General features: G+C 37.2%; 1 protein-coding gene across 1 annotated transcript in view; it reads left to right on the top strand.

The window, feature by feature from the left end:
* Positions 1-20,491, top strand: part of LOC131697472 (uncharacterized) — a 74,206-nt gene that overhangs the window by 40,054 nt on the left and 13,661 nt on the right. Inside the window, exons 7-11 of the mRNA XM_058986510.1 lie at positions 2,422-2,643; positions 3,819-3,919; positions 11,373-11,499; positions 15,369-15,464; positions 19,469-19,747. Of these exons, the coding sequence (XP_058842493.1) occupies positions 2,422-2,643; positions 3,819-3,919; positions 11,373-11,499; positions 15,369-15,464; positions 19,469-19,747 (825 nt within the window). The remainder of the gene's footprint in view (positions 1-2,421; positions 2,644-3,818; positions 3,920-11,372; positions 11,500-15,368; positions 15,465-19,468; positions 19,748-20,491) is intronic.

The raw sequence follows: 20,491 nt of genomic DNA, 5'->3' as shown, positions 1-20,491 counted from the left end.
CAATAGTTAAACAAAAGGAATGCAAAAGCTGAGTTTACATCTAACGTCCATGTAATTGATGGAGATGTACTAAGTGATGCTGTTGCCCAATGAACCTGTCCAGAAGAAATGTGAAATAAAAATTGTAAGGGAGGATGTTTATGTGGAAGTAAATTTGTAATTATGAGAACTTTTTTTGTTAATGTATAATTGTATTATTTTTCTTTAACAATATGAAATGCTAAACTAAAATCATAAGCCTTTCATAAGTGTTATTTTAAAATGTATAATACTAAAATTAACTAATTGTTGAAATGGTTGTTATGTAAAAAAAAAAAAAATGGTATTACCTTTTCTGCTGAATTGTTCTGACTGTGGTTTCATTGACAAATCAACAGTTCTGGGGATTCAGAGCAGTATTAATCAACAGTATATCTGCCCCGGACTCCCCTTCTCTTCAAAGCCACACAGCCACTTTTAGTTAGAAGATTTGTAGAATTAATCAATCAAAAGATCAAAGGGCAGCATCACAGAAATGTTTTAAATGGGATAAAGTATCAGGACCCGGAATGGAAGACCAATGTGCCAGTGAAATAAGCTGGCCAAGCTTGTAGGCTTTCTGCTGTAATAAATCAAATATCTTGAAAACCTTATTTATGCTTTAGCTAAGTATTTTTTTTTAAATATTATTTTGTTATACTTCTAATTTAACAATTTCAACCCTATCTTTGACCTTAGCAAATGTCTGTTCAGGTGGATTAGAAAGACAGAAGTGTAAGTCGTCTCACTGAATCTAATACCAGTCTTGGCATCTACCATTGCAGAATCCCACTATTTTAGGGGTGAAAACCAAGAACAAATATCCATTCTGTATTCCAAGACAATGTATACATTTTGGTCCATCACTGCACTTGTGAGACACCTTCGTTGGTAAAAGGATTTGCATCTTTTGTAAAGTGTGAACAATTATCTATTTTTCATTGTTTGATTGTTGTATAAGAAATACATACCGTGTTAGAATGTATGTATACTGTATATGTAATATATTAAATGTAATGTATGATACTGGGTAATTTTCACCAATCTTTAACCAAGTTTTTAAAAGAATGCTTAAATAGTTATTTAAAGCATGTTTAAAGTCTTTTGATTAATTAAATAAAGTTGGGTGTTCATTCTAAGTCAACAGATTTTAAATAAGGCCACTCTTTCATAAGAGACCCATTCTTATAGATACATTGTATTACTACAGCATAGTAAATGTATCTCCATCTCCTGAATCTTACAAAATAACAAACATCAGCATTAAAGCAAATTGCCAAAAATGAATCCCTTAACCTTTCTAATGAGACCATTCTTAAAGTTAACAACAAAAAAGAGAGTTAGAGTAAGCTAACCATAAAAGTTTGTGGTTGCAGGAACTCGGCCTACCATAAACAGTGTAGCGACACACAGAAATTCCCCCAGTGAAAAACATCAAAGGAATCAAAATCATTTTTCATTCATGGGCTGTTTGAACAGGCATCGTGCCAGTAATACATTGTTACAAATCAAGTATTTAATAAAGTGTGACTGAGTGAGCAGGAACCAACTAGTTGCTGTTATATTCAACTATTACACATGTCCATTAACAGAAGTTAAGGTCATGTATCACAAAAATGATTTACAGCACATTAGAAGCAGTAAGGATGTAATAGAAAGGGCAGACCTGCTTAGTTGCTGCGTCTCTTTTTAATGCAGTTTTCGGGGGGGTATACATAAAGAACAGACATATGTCTCATATCACCTTCAGTCACCGCATGCATAACTGTACCACATTACGTTTCCTATCTATGAATCTAGTTTATGATGTACATATGTTTTTTTCAAAATTTTGGCAGGGCAACTACTCGAACTCGAATTTCAAAAAATATAAATAAAACCTGTGACCAAAGGGGATATAAGAGATTTAAACTTAATATACGTTGCATACACTGCATGCATAGTTTATTTAAAACGTTTTGAGAAATGTTTTATTCAATCGTGTGGTTAGTTACTAACTACACAGGCTCAGGTTACAAGTGAAATGAGTTTTGTGATCTCAAAATGGGGGTTCAAGTTGGGATTGATGTCTGTCTGCAAAGCTGTAAGAGGAAGCTCTGTGGTGCACTCATGTGATTCTGCGCCCTTCCTTTTTTTTCAAGTTGGGACAGAATAATATACAGGATTAAATGTATATTTTACACTGGTATCGTGCCTGGCCGAGCCAATACAACTATTACAATACTGCTGTTAATGGGTGATGCAAAAGTTAAAGGGCTCAATTAGAAAAATATAAACAAAGTTTAGGCTACTACCAAAAACTTATTTACATTTTTAGGGTGAATGTTATGATGGTATTTATTATTCTTGTAACAATTATAGCTATAAAAAACACTGCTCACGCTGGTTTCTTTTATTTTTTAGCTTTGTTAAAAGGAACATCTTCCCAAGATCTTGTGGGTGGAGATGAACCAGGGCCACTGTCTGATATAAGGCTCTTGCTGCTGGATCATCAGAGCTGGGGAGGAGAACCCCTTGGGGGAATCAACGGAAGTGAGGCTGACACCATCGCTGGAGATCACATGGGGACGACTGCAAATTTTGAAAGCGATATTCTTGGAGGATATAATGAAATTCATTCTAATGGTAAAGTAAACCAGTGTTTAATTTCCCATGTGATGCAGGCATCTCTATGGGTGTTTTTATAGTCTGATATGTTCCTTATGCCTAAGGTTTCTGTTGTCACTGGGTCCTACTGTAAAACAACAATGGATGCGTGTCCAGTGGTTAAAGAAAGGGGATTGTTATCAGGAGGTTCCAGGTTCAATCCCAGCTCAACCATTGACTCACTGTGTGTGTGACCCTGAACAAAAAAATCCCTTGACCTTGTCCTTTTTTATTTTGACAAAGGTTTACAACAAGTGCCATACCAGTGGGTGTCATTTTATGGTATTTAAAGGAGGGGCTGTGCTGTATAGCACACATCATAAGAATATAGCAATATTTAAATGCACATTGAATTAAAAGGGGTCTTCACAACGACTTTGTAAGATTTTAGAATGATATTACAGAAACATTCCAATTTACAGACGATAAGGAAGCTTATTTCTATCTCAGTAGATGATGATTCCACAATTTGTCACATGAATTTGACACGTTTTGACCCATGTAATGATTTTGGCACTGGCCTATCCCCTCCAGGCGTTCCACACTTGCAACGTGCATTTCCCAGATCTAGAAAAGCATAGTAGGATGACGGTATGGTGACATCATTAACGTAGAAAAAGAATGTTCCATTCTGGGTGTCAAAGGTCATTGTAAACATAGCCATAGAGGGTTTAAAATGATGCAACATTAAAACGCAGTTTGAATAATTGGGCAGCTTGTCATAGAACCAATGTTTACTAGTAAACAAAATACAGATTTTACCCTATAAACTATGGCTTTTTATGTCCGAATGCCATGATTGATTTAAAAAGGAATTCTTGTTCTCTTAACTTCTACCACTTAAGCTGTGTCTTAATTGTTCTATTTAGTGTTACTGAATATCCTGTGGTTGAGTGTTTAAAGTTGTGATGAATGCACTGAATGTACAGTAATATTAAATGGCATCTCAATCAAAAACTGCCTTTTGACTAGTGGATTGGGGGTGGGGGGAATTCTTCATGAGTGTGTGTATACAAACTTTAAACAACAAATCCCATTTACCCCCGAGTCACCCACTTTCTAATCAGTCAACATTGCGGATGGTTTGATATATTAGCTGCATGCTGATTTTTCTTCCCTTACACAAAGTGCTCATTTATCATCTCTCTTGGCAGGGTTCCCATTTCACCATGCACCTGCCGTCTTTAAAGAAAACAGGCCAGCGGATACTTGTCCAAATAATGGCAGAGATGATCAGCGGAGTATTTGCACAATGGTGAGTACCGCTTTACAAAAGGTTTTTCTTGCATTGCATACGGCACACGTATCATATCCCTTAAGATTTCAAGAGCTTTTTAAAAATGAGCAAATAGTAGACAATACAAACACAATTAAAGTCTGACATAGGGTATGTTTGTATCCAGGTCATCTTATGAATTTTCAGTTAACATAACATAAATGGAACAATAAAACTAATGTTGCAGCGCAGATAACTGGGTCAACATATTAACCACCTACTGTAGTAACCCAAAAAAAGTCCTTCTAAAAGGTACATTCAGTAGAACCCAGTTTGGCCTGCCTTGTACTGAGCTCTTGGTTTGCAAATTGCTGTTATTCACGTCTATTGGACAAACTGATGACTGATAAGATTTAAATTCATATCCTAAATATTTACTGAATGAAAATGTGTTGGGTAAATAAGAACACAGTGACTTATTTACCCAGATGCTGCATGATTGGCCTATTCTGTAAAGCAAATATGGAAGCCTGTTGTAGCGCCCCGCCCTCAAGGAGGGTAGCCAAGGAGATCCCCCAACCGCAGACAAGGAGACCGCCCCTGCTTATCACTATACATTTATTTGATTATTTTAAAATGACCAATTAAGTAAGTTTAATGACTACGCCAATTCGAAACTAAATTAGCTTCAAATAACAAGTTCTTTAACAATCAAGAAAAGGCAAGTGTATAAAGCGAGGGAGACACCAACGTAAAAAGTAACAAGGATTTTATTTGAACAGAGTGTGACAATTAACACATTGAAACTAGTCCATAATTTAGCACTTAATTTCCATCCAAAAATACACTTAGCAGTAAAACAATAGCTATCACTCAGCAACTTGGTAGCGAAAACCATACAGATCTTTAAAGCAGCAGTTTTCTTTGTTTAGACAAGACACATATCAAATAGCTACCACAGTCTGAAAGCATGAAGGTTACTGTACCAAACCACTCTAATATAGAGTGTACCAAACTATTCAATATGAATAGCGAAAGTTTAATATTAGCACCTAACGCCCCAGCCAATTTCCAGCGCATGCAAGTAATACAGTTTAAACTTTAAGCAATCTTACCAAACGGCAGTTCACAGACCCGTGCTCTCAGCTCACAATTTCCAAAACCCGGTAGCTCTTTCGTTTGGTTGACCCGACGTGTTTTTATACACCTAATCCCAATTAGGAGTTAGCACTGCAGTTGCTATGGACACCTCAAAGTTTTCGTGAGTTTTAAACTGAGCCGTATCCCATTATCAAAGTAAAAATAATAAATCACGCAATACAAATCAATAAAATAAATAGAGTATAAAAAAAAATAAAAAAAATTTACACGCACAAGAAAATTAAATAATGAATCACATTGTACACCCGTTACACTGTACTTCATTATATTTCCTTATTAACAAATATGTCATGCAATCAAAGCCGAATAAATGTGTATACTCAGTTGTGCTAATTCAGACAGCAATCACAGTAATACCACCTGCTGCCATTTTAGGCCAGAATTAAAACAATCCCATTATCATAACTAATCAACTGGATTATAGTGACATATAGACAACAATGTGTTTGCCTTCTTTTAATAGGAAACAAGTTACATAATACAACCTGATACACGGCATCATCGCTTGTACTGGTAATAATGTAAAACATGCCATTTTAAGTAATGATGCCAACAAGATTTTACTTGTAATATTTTTTTGTGTGTGTTTTACCTCATTAAAGACCAAATGTCCTTATTTTATACATTTTGATTCATTAATCATTGGCTTGAGAAATTGTAACTATAAGGTAAGCAGCACAGGAAATTAGAAATCATCACTCACAGAGTGCAGGCCAGTCCTCTGCTGGGCTGTGTACTCTTCATCACTCACAGAGTGCCGGCCAGTCCTCTGCTGGGCTGTGTACTCTTCATCACTCACAGAGTGCCGGCCAGTCCTCTGCTGGGCTGTGTACTCTTCATCACTCACAGAGTGCCGGCCAGTCCTCTGCTGGGCTGTGTACTCTTCATCACTCACAGAGTGCTGGCCAGTCCTCTGCTGGGCTGTGTACTCTTCATCACTCACAGAGTGCTGGCCAGTCCTCTGCTGGGCTGTGTACTCTTCATCACTCACAGAGTGCAGGCCAGTCCTTTGCTGGGCTGTGTACTCTTCCCGGGTAATTTACTACTCCTGGCTTCAGGACCCCACGGGGTGAGGTGGTATCTTCATTCCTGGACTTTATTTCTAGGTGGATTCGTGCGGTAAACAAGTCCTCAATAACTGGCATGAACAACAAACCTGCAAACCTATTTACTCAGTGACAGGGTTTTTTTGTTAGACTTAACCCTATATGAGGGGGTGGGGGTTTTTTGTTAGTGTTTTAACACATAAAGGATGTCATTAAAGAACGGGTGGTGCTGGTGGTGCAGGCTGTGGGGGGTCTCAGAGATCCCAGAGAGCAAGCTTGCAGTTTGTATAGACAGAGACGTCACGCCTGTCTCCATGAGGAGCTCACATCAGGTAGCCTCTTCTTTCTATAAGGCACTTGCTCATAGACTTTACTGGTGAATGGACCAGGCAGTGTCAGGGGTCTACACTGCCACCAAACCACTGCCTAATGCCAGGAGATAATTGATGGCTTGGACATTGCAGGTGCATTAGTGGACGGCTTCATTTCATATAGATTCAAAACGGAGAACGAAATTATAATCCCCCCCAAAAACCTGCTGTACTTTTCCACATTTACGTATACACGTATTTGTTTAAGAACAATAACTATTACTCTGTTTCCACAGTGCTACAACACCTTTACAGGAACTGTATTCTAAATAGATTATTATTATCTGGTCCCCCAAAAAACCAATTCATATTTTTGAAATGTGTAGATATTTGCTAAAACTAGATTTTCTGGGTAGATAGGGACAAAATGGAGCCAGTGTCTAAACCAGTGGTTTTCAACAACCGGTCTGTAAGTGCACCTTTGTCGGTCCCTGGGATTTCACGGACACAGAATCATGATACGTATATAGTAATGCTCTTTGATTTAGCATTTGCAGACATTACAAAACCAATAAGAAACAACACAGGCGCACTTAAATTAAACTTCTTGGATGTTTATTTCTATTTTTTTTTTTTAAATGAGGAAATGAGAAAACGGTTTGCCAGGTTTTAGCAGGACTACAGTATGATCCAGTTTGAAGTGCTGAAAATGTTGAAAACTTTGCTATATTATTTAAACTACTAAAATGCTATATTTATTTAATTATTGTTACACTAGAAATACTGTATTATGCAAGTTTGATTGCTGCATACATAGTTTTTCTAGCAGGTGATGCATCTGTTATAAGGGTAAAAGCCCTCAACATTGTCTTTTTATCCATAATCTGCAGTATGGTTCAGTACATTTCCACTCTTAATGAATGCAAGTTTTCTTATTGTTTTGCCATTGATGGGGCTGATCTATAAAATGATCAGCACAAAGGGCTGTAAATACTAACAAGCTGTTTTCATCTGCAATACCGATGATCAATATCCGCCATTAGGCTCCTTTCTAAAGAACAGGGTTAATCAGCTCTGTTTTGTAACCGTACTGTATAAATAATTAATGCAATTCCATTTTGCCTTAAATCACAGTTTCCACAAGCAGTGTCCTGGAATCATCTTCCTGCAGTTCCTTCCCATTTAAAAAACACACCTGCAGCTTTACCTCTTCAGTAACAAAATACAAAGCAAAAAGACTGATTACACAAGCTTTATTCAGACTAACACATAGAGGACACGTTATCTGGAAAGGGAGCTTTGATTAAAAGTCTTCTTTTCATAGTCTGAGGAATAAATGGGAAACACTCAAATGCATCCAAACAATATCAAGACATACAGAAGCAACAAGTGTTAGTTTATTATAGTTTTACCTCAGAATGTATGAATAAGTGTTAAATACAGTAGAAATTATACAAATCTGACATTATGTTCCATTGTCATAAAACAATGTAATATTTGGATGGGTTGACTGTAGTGAGAGTGACTGAACTGGGCAAGTAATGACTGGGGTTTATCTCCAATGTAACATCACATCATTGCATTATAACTGCAGTTACAATATAGTTCCACTGTCAGCTTTGTCTTTATATGTTGTTTGTTGTGATGGATTTCTGATGTAAACAAAAGTCAACAGTAACTGGTAAGAACAGCAAACCTGTTTACTAAGTGACAGAGTTTTGGTTAGACTTAAACATATAGAGGGGATGGTACAGCGTTTTTAACAACTAAAGGACACTAAAGAACGGGTGGTGCTGGTGGTGCAGGCTGTGGGGGGTCATTTCCATAGCGAGATCCCAGAGAGCAAGCTTGTGGTTTGTATAGACAGAGACGTCACGCTTGTCTCCATGAGGAGCTCACATCAGGTAGCCTCTTCTTTCTACAAGGCACTTGCTCATAGACTTTACTGGTGAATGGGCCAGGCAGCGTCAGGGGTCAACAAGGTTCCCTTGTCTGTGAAAACACACTGCCACCAAAACACTGCCTCATCCCAGGAGATAATTGATGACTGGGACATTGCAGGTGCATCAGTGGACGGCTGTAGCCTGGCCTCAAAATGGAGGTTAGAGAGGCACAAGCAATTTGTAGCAACTGTATGTTAGGAAGTGGCACAGGCCCAGTTGGTAGACATTTTACTTTCTAAAAATGCAGTAGCACTCTGAATCCTGTAAGCTCATACAACTTTGAGATTTCTAAGCCCTAGAGACAAGAAATACTACTGCTCCTTATATTGAGCATTATACATTGTTCATATGGTAGATTTTCTAAAATAGTGGTTTAAGGAATCACTTTGTTTGTCAAAGTCTGGAAGGAATTAGATACAGCAACAAATGGAGAATTCCACTGATCATGCTCAGTGGTGCTCTTCTATGTAAAATAATACAAAAGTGTGAATTTATAAAACAATACCTTTTGTACTTAAGTTGTAGTCACTGTTTACTCAATTACCATTTCCATTGCTACCCTTATTACGATGCTGTCAACCTTTTAATTTTAACATGCATTAGAGCCCCCATTCTTTTATTTTTGAGCGAGAACAGTAACATATTCTGTTTCCATTCTGCTTACTTTGTGATAATGTTTGTGAGTTAAACCTTTCATTTAAAAGGACACTGGCAATGTTTACAATGGCTTTTGCCACCTCGAATGCGTGATGTCATCATCCCGTTATCGTAATATACTTGTCTAGGTTTTGGAAATGCATGTTCCAAGTGTGGAACGTTTGGAGGGGTAGGCCAGTGTCAGTTTGGTACAATCAACATCATTCAACATCAAAATGTGTCAAATTGAAGAATCGTCATTTTACTGAGACAGAAATAGACTTCCTTATCTCCTCTAATCCCATTGCAAATCTCATGTTAAGAAATACATATGACACTACATCGAAATATATAATACAATAAATAATAATAAAACATCAGCCTTCAGTGCTTCCCCATGATTGTATATTCTCAGGAGTTTCAAAACATACATCTCTGAATAATGTCAAAACAGGTTAAACTGTTTATACTCTAAATATATATACTGTACAGCAGAGTCGTTCAATGGCGGAGATGGCAAGCCGAGCCCTAGCAAAGGAACGGTGTTCTCCCTGAAGGTGTAGGTTGAAAGACACCACACGCATACACCAATACTTCACACGTAGTCACATTCATGTGACAGACAGCCGTAGAAAAGACAGACAGCCATACAAAAGACATAACCGACATAAGCGAAGCAGGCCGTGAAAAAGAAAAAAAGACTCAAATGGAGCCGCTGATTCCACGAGAGCGGCAAGCCAACTCTCAGCACGAATGCAAGGAAACTGCAGTCGACTCAGATGAACTTTCAAAAACACACTCAGGTTAGTGACACAGAAGCTTACCTTACCGTAGGTGAGAGGCAAAAGAGGAAGTGAGCTCCACGGAGCGACTACTTATTCCCTCGGCAGGCGGGAATGAGGACGTCACTCCACAGAGGTGCCTATCGGCAGCTCTGACATAAAATGCTCAGTGACTACCTACCTATGGCAGGCATATCCCAAAAGTATTGGTTGGTGGTCGTCTTCGAATTGAAAGGGAAATAGATTGGCACAATTAGGTGAGTAAAATTAGAACATTTCTGTAATATCATTCTAAAACCCTTTTTAATACAAAACATGTTTAATTATTGGTATGTTCTTATGATGCATGCAATATGAAATATTAGCATAGCCCCTCCTTAATTGTCATATAATGACACCCACTGGCATGGCACTTAGAAGTTTGTTGTAAACTCTTGCCAAAATAAAAAAGGACAAGGTCAAGGGATTTTGTTTTCAGGAATAATAGCGTGATAAGCATGGTGTTCTGTTGCTGTTGTGAATGTAGCCACTGACTAGCACAGAGAACACTGTATAAGGAAACCTGTCTCATAATCTAATGTATAGCTAAAGTTTACGTGCAGTGAAATCAGTTGTACATATCCAGACACAGAATAGCTGCAAGCTTATGAGGTGATAACCTTGTAATTACAAAACTGCTGTGAGTTTCTATTGACACCTGAAGAAAGAGAGCCTCCGGAATAAAATTGCACTGTCAGCTGTTAGAGCTCAGTCCGCAATTGTTTGTTATAGCTGAGAAATACTGCAATTAATCTATTCAGCAAAAGCAATGGTTTTTAACACTCAGATTGTATTTGTCTTTGAAAATACTAATGGAGAAAAAAAATATTACTTGGGTGTCTGCATCTGTTTACTTTTTTTATTATTATTATTATTATTATTTATTTCTTAGCAGACGCCCTTATCCAGGGCGACTTACAATTGTTACAAGATAGCACATTATTTTTTACATACAATTACCCATTTACACAGTTGGGTTTTACTGGAACAATCTAGGTAAAGTACCTTGCTCAAGGGTACAGCAGCAGTGTCCCCTACCAGGGATTGAACCCACGACCCTCCGGTCAAGCGTCCAGAGCCCTAACCACTACTCCACACTGCTAAATGAGGGGGAATTTTTTTTTTGTTTAATTTGCTACGCCAGCATTATGTGAATCCATTCTTACTGATGCTGTGACAATGCAAATGCAGGTATAAATAAAGAAGAACAATTGATATGGATTACAGCAAAATACCCAGGGCATACATTACTGGCCTGTCAGTTATCTTGCCATTCTCCCAGAAACTGATTACTCTGTAATACAACATGCTGACATTAACAGTACATCTCCGTGTTTCAGTGTTATTATATTATAATGCGATTCCATGTTATTATGTTGTTACTGTCAATATATTGATCAGATGTACAGCAAGTTCGTTTACAAAAACTTTCATTACATGTACATCTTTATTTTACATTTTAGGAGCACTCCAAAGTTATATTCATATTTCAGTATTGGTTGTTATACTATCACTACTCATAGCATCATAATGAGTGGTTTTCTAAATTGCATGTCTGTTTCTCTTGTATTTAGACACCTTCTAAAACAGGATGTCGATCTCCCAGTCCCTCATCCCCTGCCAGGGGCCCATCTTCCAGCAACCTTTCAACTTCAAACTCTTTCTCCAGTGAAGAAAGAGATTCCCAGTTACAGTCCACAGGTATGCAGGCTTTAAAATAGTTTTGTACAGTATTTATATCCACAATCCACATCTTAGATTAATCAAGTCCAAATAATTATTTCTCCAACTTTGCTCTGTCTTTTGAATGCATTTACAATTGCCCAAACTTTTATTTGCTTACATATTAAAAAAAGATAATTGAATTGTATACAAAGTGCATGAAAATATCAAAGCCTAGATTACTACTTTTTTCTGTCTGTAGAACTTGTATGCTATCAGGTGACCAGGTGCAGTCACAGTTTCTAGTTACCTGATCACTTATGTTTACTTTTTCACTGCAACACTCTTCCCAAGTGCCCCATCCGCTTGCAGGTGAATTATTGACCTGCTGGCATAAAATCCAAACAATGCAATTGATGTTTGTTCATATCACTATCACAGCATGTCACAAGGCAGTGCTGGCCTTTGCCCTCCAGAGGCTGGTAGATTGCTGACATCTGCTCTGGAGTGCATGGGTGTGAAAGCTGGCTCAGTTGTGGGATCGGAAGATGCCCAATGAACCTTCAGTTCTCCTAACGTTCCACATTGGGGAGAAAATCATGGGTAAAAGAATTAAAAAGATACCCTTTATTCACCAGTGGACCTCTGGCATGTCATTCACACATGCTGCTACCAACTGAATGGTACAGATAGAAACAGATCAGTGCATATTTCATTAGGGGTCTAAAACAGTAAATTCAGCTTTTAGCAGGACAGAATGGATTCAGCTACAGATAAAGAAAAAGAAGGTGCGTTGGGGAATTCAGTTTCACTTTTTACACTGCTGTCACTTCTGTCACTTCACTGAACTGCCCAGTTTAACCATGTTAAATAAAAGAAAGCAAGGATTTAATATAATTACTGTACCATTACAAAGCTGAAACAAGATTTTTTTCGCTGACCTAAAAAGCCAGTGTGTGTCTGTGTGCACGCTTTCTTCTTGTTTCTGTCTCGGATTAATAAGCACAGTGCAAGAAAACCTGATAGATTACTTTGCCATAGACTGAGAAAGCACAGTTATGAACTGTGTTTGGAATGCTATTTTATAAATTATCAAATACTATATTAAAGTGCTTTATTTTGCCATAATTCACAGATTTTCTTTCTAATATATTTGCTGTATTGGTGTTTTAGACACAATGATGTACCAGACATTGTTAATTTATAATGCCCCGATGTTAATAAAGTAACTACATATCAGAAGCACCCCTGGAAACAATTCAATCGGATGTGACAGGTTCTACTGTGATTAGGAGTTGATTTAAAAAGATTCAAAGACACACAATTTGCTTTGATTGATACAGCATGGCAATACAAATAGTATATTGCTAGTTGTACATAATATTACTGAATGAAAAGGCTTACATATAATATACAGAGCTGTGCTACACTGTTCAATAGCAGAATTCCTGTGCATTTGTTAGTTGAGAACATTATTATAATACACAGGTGTCTTAACCCTAAGCAAATGTATTTAACGGCAATGTAATGGTTCAGTACTAGGGGTCCATGGTTGCACACGCGCAGCTCTCGTAAGCCATTGGTTGAATATACCTCTGCTACCGTTTTCATATTTCCACATACCAATGCTAAACAATGTTATGACACCCAACACATTAGCAATCCATTGCACTAAGGTGTGCTTTATAGCAGGTCTAAGTTCTAGATCCACTGGGTTGCAGAAAATATTTTTCAAACCAAGAGAATATACATCACCCCTTTCCCCATAATGATAGAGATTAACTGCACACCTAGATTTTCCTCATCAGTATATCTATTGCTCGTAAGCACTCCTCTTTTATATTGCCTGATTATGAATCCATCTCTGCCTACTGTAACCCATTCCATAAACTTGTTTACTGTTTCTATTATGTTCAAGTTTTCCAAGTTCCAAATCTCTTTTAGAAGCTGTTTAAGAGGTCAAGCTCACCAGTTGTTCCCTTCAGACCAACAGTATCATCTCAACAATCTTTGTTGCTGGTAAACAAATGTAATTAATCCTGGTGTACGGTTTCCTTCAGCATCACGGAATTATTGCAACCACTGAAAACTCACAAAAGTATAGTTGGGTAGATGTGGGCAATCTCAAGAGGTTTTTAAATAGGTTTAATGCAGTATATCGACCCTGTCAGAAGAGTGTTAGCAGTTTTGTGGGACTCACTTCCCTTCAAGGGTTGTATGGAAGTGGGAGATAAAATGGACATAACTGGAGATGATATCATGCCATGAGTTGTCTTTGGCTTTTCCTTAAAGAGGTGCATGTTTCCTAACTACTGGAGCCACGTATGTGGCTGAAGAGATATTGCTCAGGGATAAAACAGAGCAGCTTAGAGTAAGAAGTCAATCCAGGCCCTGGGGGATGCTGGAGCCAAGCCCCTTCTCAGCACACACACACAGTGCATTATATAAAATAATACAGAATTACCTATCAAGCATAAGAAATAAAAAAAGTTAATTAATTAACCATTAGTCAGCACTACCAAAAATGTACATAATAACATGAATTAACTACAATTTGTAGTTTTAGAATAAATACAATTAGATTATGTATAATACAGAAGAATAAATGGATAAATACACTAAATACCATGATGCGCTATTGAGGTTTAAAAAAGAAATCATTTACATCATTAACTATGTAATAAATTACATCACAAACACAGAAATATGTGAATGTAGTTACCATGGCATCAAAAGCCTATAAGTACATCCACTGTTTGTTTTCAGACATACTTTCCCTTGAGAAATATATATATATAGTACCGCTGGGGCAGCCACCACGCAATTGGTACAGGACTTGAAAATGGACTGGGGAACGGGTGGGAAATATGACTCTTCCTATGTGTGCAGTCCTGTTTCACCCGCTAGTTTGTTTGAGTCTGCTGTTAGCCTATCCCCTTATGTGATTTCAGTCCCCTATCCCGAGTGAGTGGGCGGAGCATGGCGCTATAAAGAGTGCTGTCTCACCAGAGTAAGGACAGTGTGTTTGTGGTATGCCTGGTGTTAAATCCATTTCAATAAAGAGCTTTCTAAAAGAGCACGACGAGCCAAATAAATGCAGCCGTTCTCACGGTTTTCTGCAGCAAATGACTCTTCCACCTTCCTCCCGCTGAACCTGCTGGATAGCCAGCCGTTACAATATATAATATGTACATATAGTGTTCTCTGCTTACAGTGAGTTAGTGAAGGCGCTTATACATTAAATTTACTGTCATGAGGCCTAACTGTGAATTAACCAGATTCATGAATTATCGAAGCGTGATATTACATTTCAGCACCCTTAACAAGATATTAATTGCCTTTAAAGACATTTGCTTAAATTTAGTAATGAAGAAATAAAAAAAATAAAATCATTGTAGTTTCTTATATTTATATGGCAGACAAGATTTAGAAAGCCTAGGCGGTGCAGTGAACTAACACAGAAGCCTTTCACTTCTGGAGCTTGAGTCTAATCAGGCGGTCATCAGTGCTAAAAGAGTTTCATGGTCTCAGCCTCATCCTCAGGAATGCAGTCAACATCTCAAAACTAGGCATACATTGGCTGAGAGAAGACCATGGCTGAACAGGTGGTCTTTCAGGTCATATTGGTTCAATAAATAAGAGAAAAGAGAAACAGTATGACATGTGATGTGTCCAGTTGTAATCTAAGACTTTGGAAACACACTAGTGAAATGTTCAGGTCCTAGAGGGAGTTGTGGACTGAAATTAGCACAGTAAAAAATTGAACCCCACAGTACCAAATGGAACCCCACAAAAAAAAATAATGTTGTTTGTATAGTTCATAACTTTCTCTATAACTATGAACACAATTTACATGGTCTATTAATCATCTATAGTCATTGTATTGTAATTAAAGTATGTCACCACAGCTTTACCATCCAGTGATAACAAGCTTGATGTGGAGACCGAAGTAGAGCACTGTATCAAACCTTCACTGAAGACTGCAGATGGAGGGCACACTACTGGTAGGTTTGCTTTATGCCTAGTTACATGTGTTCTGTCTGATACTTTTAAGAATAGAGCGAGGACATTTTCAGCTAAAACAAATACACAAAGTGGACTTTATCCTTAAATTTTAATGCTGAACAATGATTATGTTGCAGAATAGAGACAATTATGGGCCTTGAGTTTCATTCTGTTTAAAAGGTATAATTAAATATAATTTAAATGATCAAGTGGATACTGTGTTCAGTTCTGGTCACCTCGCTACAAAAAGGATATTTCTGCTCTAGAAAGAGTGCAAAGAAGAGAAACCAGAATTATCCTATCTTATCTTAGCGATAGGACATCTTAAGTGTCCGTTTAGGGGAATTTGTATTACAGAACAAGGACTCCTAACTCATTTTCCTATCTTAAGATAGGAAATCGCGTATTACAGAACATTGCTAACTCGTTCTTTTCCTAAGTTTGGTGGCACTTGGCCTATCTTAGATTTGAAAAATCCATAGCTTGTAATGGTAATTCTTCATTTATTTTGAGTAAAATGAGACAAAAAATACATGTAACAAATATATACTGTATCTGTAAATTACAGATCTAAGTGCTGTAATTACTGGACATATCTATTTTTACATACAAGATAGCCTAATTAAAAAATACTGCCAGCCAAAACACATGATCAGACACTGTGAAATACAACATAGGTTTACAAAGAAGCAAGCAATATAAAATGTATTCATTTATTTGTGTAGCTATGTATGTATGTATTTATTTTATTTTTATTATACACCGTAAACCTACCTTCGGTACATGGGACAGATGTATCACATATCCTTCCTTATTTCTCGGCCCTTCAGAAAGGTTAGCCTAAGTAGCTACTGACAGACGAATCTACTCCTTACAGCATTACCTTTTTTTCTGTATGATACAGTTAGTTTATAGCTCTTTTTAAGATGTTTATTATTTTGGTGATATTGCGATTCAAGCTTTATCCAGTTTGCTCTCAGTACACATGTTCTCATCAGGGAATGCATAGCTAAAACAACGTAATGATAAACTCCCTGTATAAGTACCATTTTGTTTAAAAAAAAAAAAAAAAAACACCTTGCTGCACTTCTGCTAATAGAGGCTGAACCAAAGTGTGAAAAGAAATGTATAATAATAAAAAGTACATATAAACATATTTTTAATCTTGAGTTTAATAAACAATTTTTGTAACAGTGGTAATTTCTTGAGACTTTGGGGACGTTTATTGTTGTGCTTAGCATTCAGCTGTTACTTAAGATGTTAAAGTGCAAATACATGTTCTAATGAAAAGCCTGCAAAGCAGCCTAATCTGGACTGACCCACAATTTGTTCAGGATGCTTGGGAGGAATTGCAAGATTTAGTGTATAAAAGACATAAACACTGGGGCAGAGATTAAAAGTGTTAAGGGAAGGATTGCTTTCCTCCATAGACCACACACTGACAGTGGATGCTCTGTAGCGATTGTCTTCAAATCCTCCATGTTTTTATCCACCAGCTTTTTTTACTTTTTTTTTAAACTTTGGATACAAAAAGTTTGATTGGCACTTGTCAGGGCTGATAGAGTTGATGATGTTTTGAGAGAAAGGGAGGCCAAACCTGTCAAAGGCTCTACCAGTCAAAGGACAATCTCCCTTGAATAATTTGTGGGTTTTTCCTCTTTAAACAAAACAAAACAAAAAAAAAACTCTGGGTGGCATCCGCGGATGACTGGCACATTGTCACAGCTTAGGGATTGTCTTGCTTAACTCTCTTTGATTTGGACGGCCATCCTTTTTTAAACACATAAAGAAAGAGATACAAGTTAGATCTTCTTTCAGTCGTACTGTTTTTTTGTCCCCACTGTTGGTTCAGCCCATGGATGGGCTGTAGCAAGGATTTAACAAGACCTCTCTCAGCCAAATCCAGCTATCTACCCTTTTTCAGACGGTTTTGTTGGTATGGAAACCTTGTCTGTATATTTAAGATGGTTTCTAAGCAGTTTAATGCAGCTGCTGCCATTTCCAGTTTTTAAATATAGTAAAATAAAAATAAAAAAAATTCATCAGTAAAGTGTCTGTGTGGTTAATAATTTTAAACTTTATTATTTATATTAACTTCTGTTTTCATCTAGAAAATGGCAACTTCAGATGCAAACACAGACACTGGTAACTTAGAAGTGTTCAAATTCCTAGATTATAAGTTAATTGTCAAAATGATCCCCATTTCAACAAGACACCATCAAAGAGTTTTCTACTTCCAAATGGGTCAGCAATAGCAGTAGCAACATACCACATAATACAAAATATGTATCAATTTTCAACGAGTACAAAACTAAACATTATTCTTAAGATTTCAAATGGGCCAATTGCATGTTAGTAGGTATTGGTTTGTAGAGAAAAAAAAAAAAACATTTGCTTTTCCTTCAACCTTGTTCCGTGAAGAAATTAATTGTACTGGCGATGACTGATAAAAAGTATGGTTATGTGATGTGTAACGCAAGAGAGAGGGTGAAATGGACCATGCAATTATCCATTAGGAATGTTAAGAACATAAGAATGAAGGATGAACTGGCTGTAATCGAGGATAAAAACATGAAGGATATACGTAGATTTCAGTCATATTTTATGTGTGGAAAATATAAGGCTACATAAGTAGTCTGTCAATATTGTAAAATTAACTGTCAATGAAAAACACAAGGACTTCTTGTAATAACAAGTAACCTATACAATAGCTGGCTTTCTACCATGAAGTACTACTGCAGACTTATAGTTAATTGTATAATATTAGCATGACCTAAAATGTAGCAGATTGTCTTATATTTTGAATACATATTAATCCAATATTTTACTAAAAAAAAGCTTTAGAGGCAGAACCCATCCTGGGCTTTAAATGGACTAGTGCTAAAACTCCAATGAGAGTAAAGGTTGATACAAGGCACAGATCTGACTCATAAAGGAATCAGGCTCAATGCAACTTTAAGTGGTTTGCATGTTACTTTACTTAACCAATCCATATTTAAATACCTTTTGTTTATTCAGTGAGAAAGCTCAAGTTGCCAAAACTGTAATCAGTCTTGTTGTATTAAGTGGAACGTTTGTAATTACAAAGCTCAGTTCCAACAACCCAGCAATGTGCTTAAGGTGTGGGGCTGATGTTTGCCTAGTGGCTGCATTCACAGGTTTCCGTTTACTGTACTAATTAGAATGGATCAGTTAGCTACTAATCACAAGGCCAGGTGGGAGGCCTCTTGTGTCAAATAGAGCACCTTCAACACCAGCTTTTGGATTGTAGCCATGCACATGCTCATGGGCTTCATTCACTGGAGCAAATCTTGTGTCCCATTACACGAGAGGGTCAAAATTGACTGTAAATAATATGGGGAGCTATTCTTGTGAGTTTATGTCTTTATTTAAGAATTACCATAAAATGAAAAACTATATACATGTATAATTTATGGTGATTAGGCATTGTCAGGAGAAGGGATTGCCTTGCAGCACTCCTGTTTTCATTTCCACCCAAAGTACTGCATGATATTTTAATATTTTGTGGAAACTAACTAAAGTTTATCTTATTTATAGTCTTAGTTGGTGGAATATGTTTAAACGCTTAATCTGTTTGTGGGTTAAAAAGTATATTATTGCGAGCTTTTCTTGGTGTGCAGTTATATTTTCCTGCAGCACAGGGTGAAATGGGATACAACTAAATTACAAATATCATTACTGTATAAAGGTGCTACATAACCATTAGAAGATATCTGCTTCGGTATGACAGTTAAAAAAAAAAAAAGTAATTATAAAATAGGTTAACATTTAGAAAAAGAAACTTGTTAACCATACAACAACAAAACCAAAAAAAAAAAACCTGTAGAATAAAGCTGTTGCAGTTCATGAAAGTGTCATAAAGTGATTGGAAAAACATCAAGACGATCTGTGTCCACTGCAGAGGTTAATTAAACTTTATCAATTAAGATAAGCTCAGGCCACAATCACAAAAGCAGGCCTGACAGTTCTTATGATCTTTCAGGGTGGCTTTCTGACAGCAGTGCCCCCAGGAAGGAGGACCCCCGGTCTGTCCTGAGCTGCCCTGTAAAAGGAGAGAAGAGTGGGGAGGCAGTGCGCAGGGGGCAGGGGCACAAGAAGAAGCCCTTGAAGCTGGACTGCACCTGGCGGGAGGAGAGGGAGAAGGAGCGACTGGCTGAGGAGAGACAAGCCAAAATATTTCAAATCTACACCAAACTGCGGGAGAACAAAACCTCCAGGGCTCAATCTGCTGAAGCAGTGAGCATCTCCAAGTTTGAAGACTGTAAGTTGTTCTCTTTTGATGGTCACAATGTATAACATGACTCGACAACATTAATGTATTAGTCAACTGTAGAAAAACTACAGACAGAAATAACATGGACACAGGTCATAGGTAGAACAGGAAAACATGCAGAACACTTAAACAGGTAGTAAAGTTGATGAGATAATTGGTTTTAAAATAGTGATAACCAAGGCTACAAAATCTGCCTTTCCTCTTATTGTCATTCGAAACATTATCTCTGATGTACAGCATTGGCTGAATATCTTTTTGGTCTTTTCTTTAATTAAGCATATGCAAGTTTTATAGATTTTTTGTAACTAACTTCCATAGTCTATCAGTGTGAGGATGGGACTTTTGGAGTGAGGCCAGACCATGCAGTTGACCTTCAGCATAAAAGGGCATCAGGAAGCTTCAGTCTTTTTCAGTTTCTTAGAACTGCACCTCTTGTCAATTTAAAATAAATTGAAACACAAGATTCACAATCCAAATTATTATTCCAGCCTTGGGATACTATTAAGCAGTCTTTTCATTCAGTTTCTCGTTGCCCACTGTTCACCCTGTCCACAATGGTTTCAGGGATATTGCCTTTGCTCAATAGACTTGATTGCAGTGCCAGCAAAACCTTGTAATCAAATCTGTTTAACTGATCTGGCTACATTCATACTCTAAACACATAGTGTTATGTTGTATTAGCTGGCTGACTCCATGATAATAATCACATTCAGATCTTCTATAATTTCCTCC

This window comes from Acipenser ruthenus, chromosome 14 (genome assembly GCF_902713425.1).
Source record: "Acipenser ruthenus chromosome 14, fAciRut3.2 maternal haplotype, whole genome shotgun sequence".
Lineage (NCBI taxonomy): Eukaryota > Metazoa > Chordata > Actinopteri > Acipenseriformes > Acipenseridae > Acipenser > Acipenser ruthenus.
This window is presented reverse-complemented; position numbering and strand designations above follow the sequence as displayed.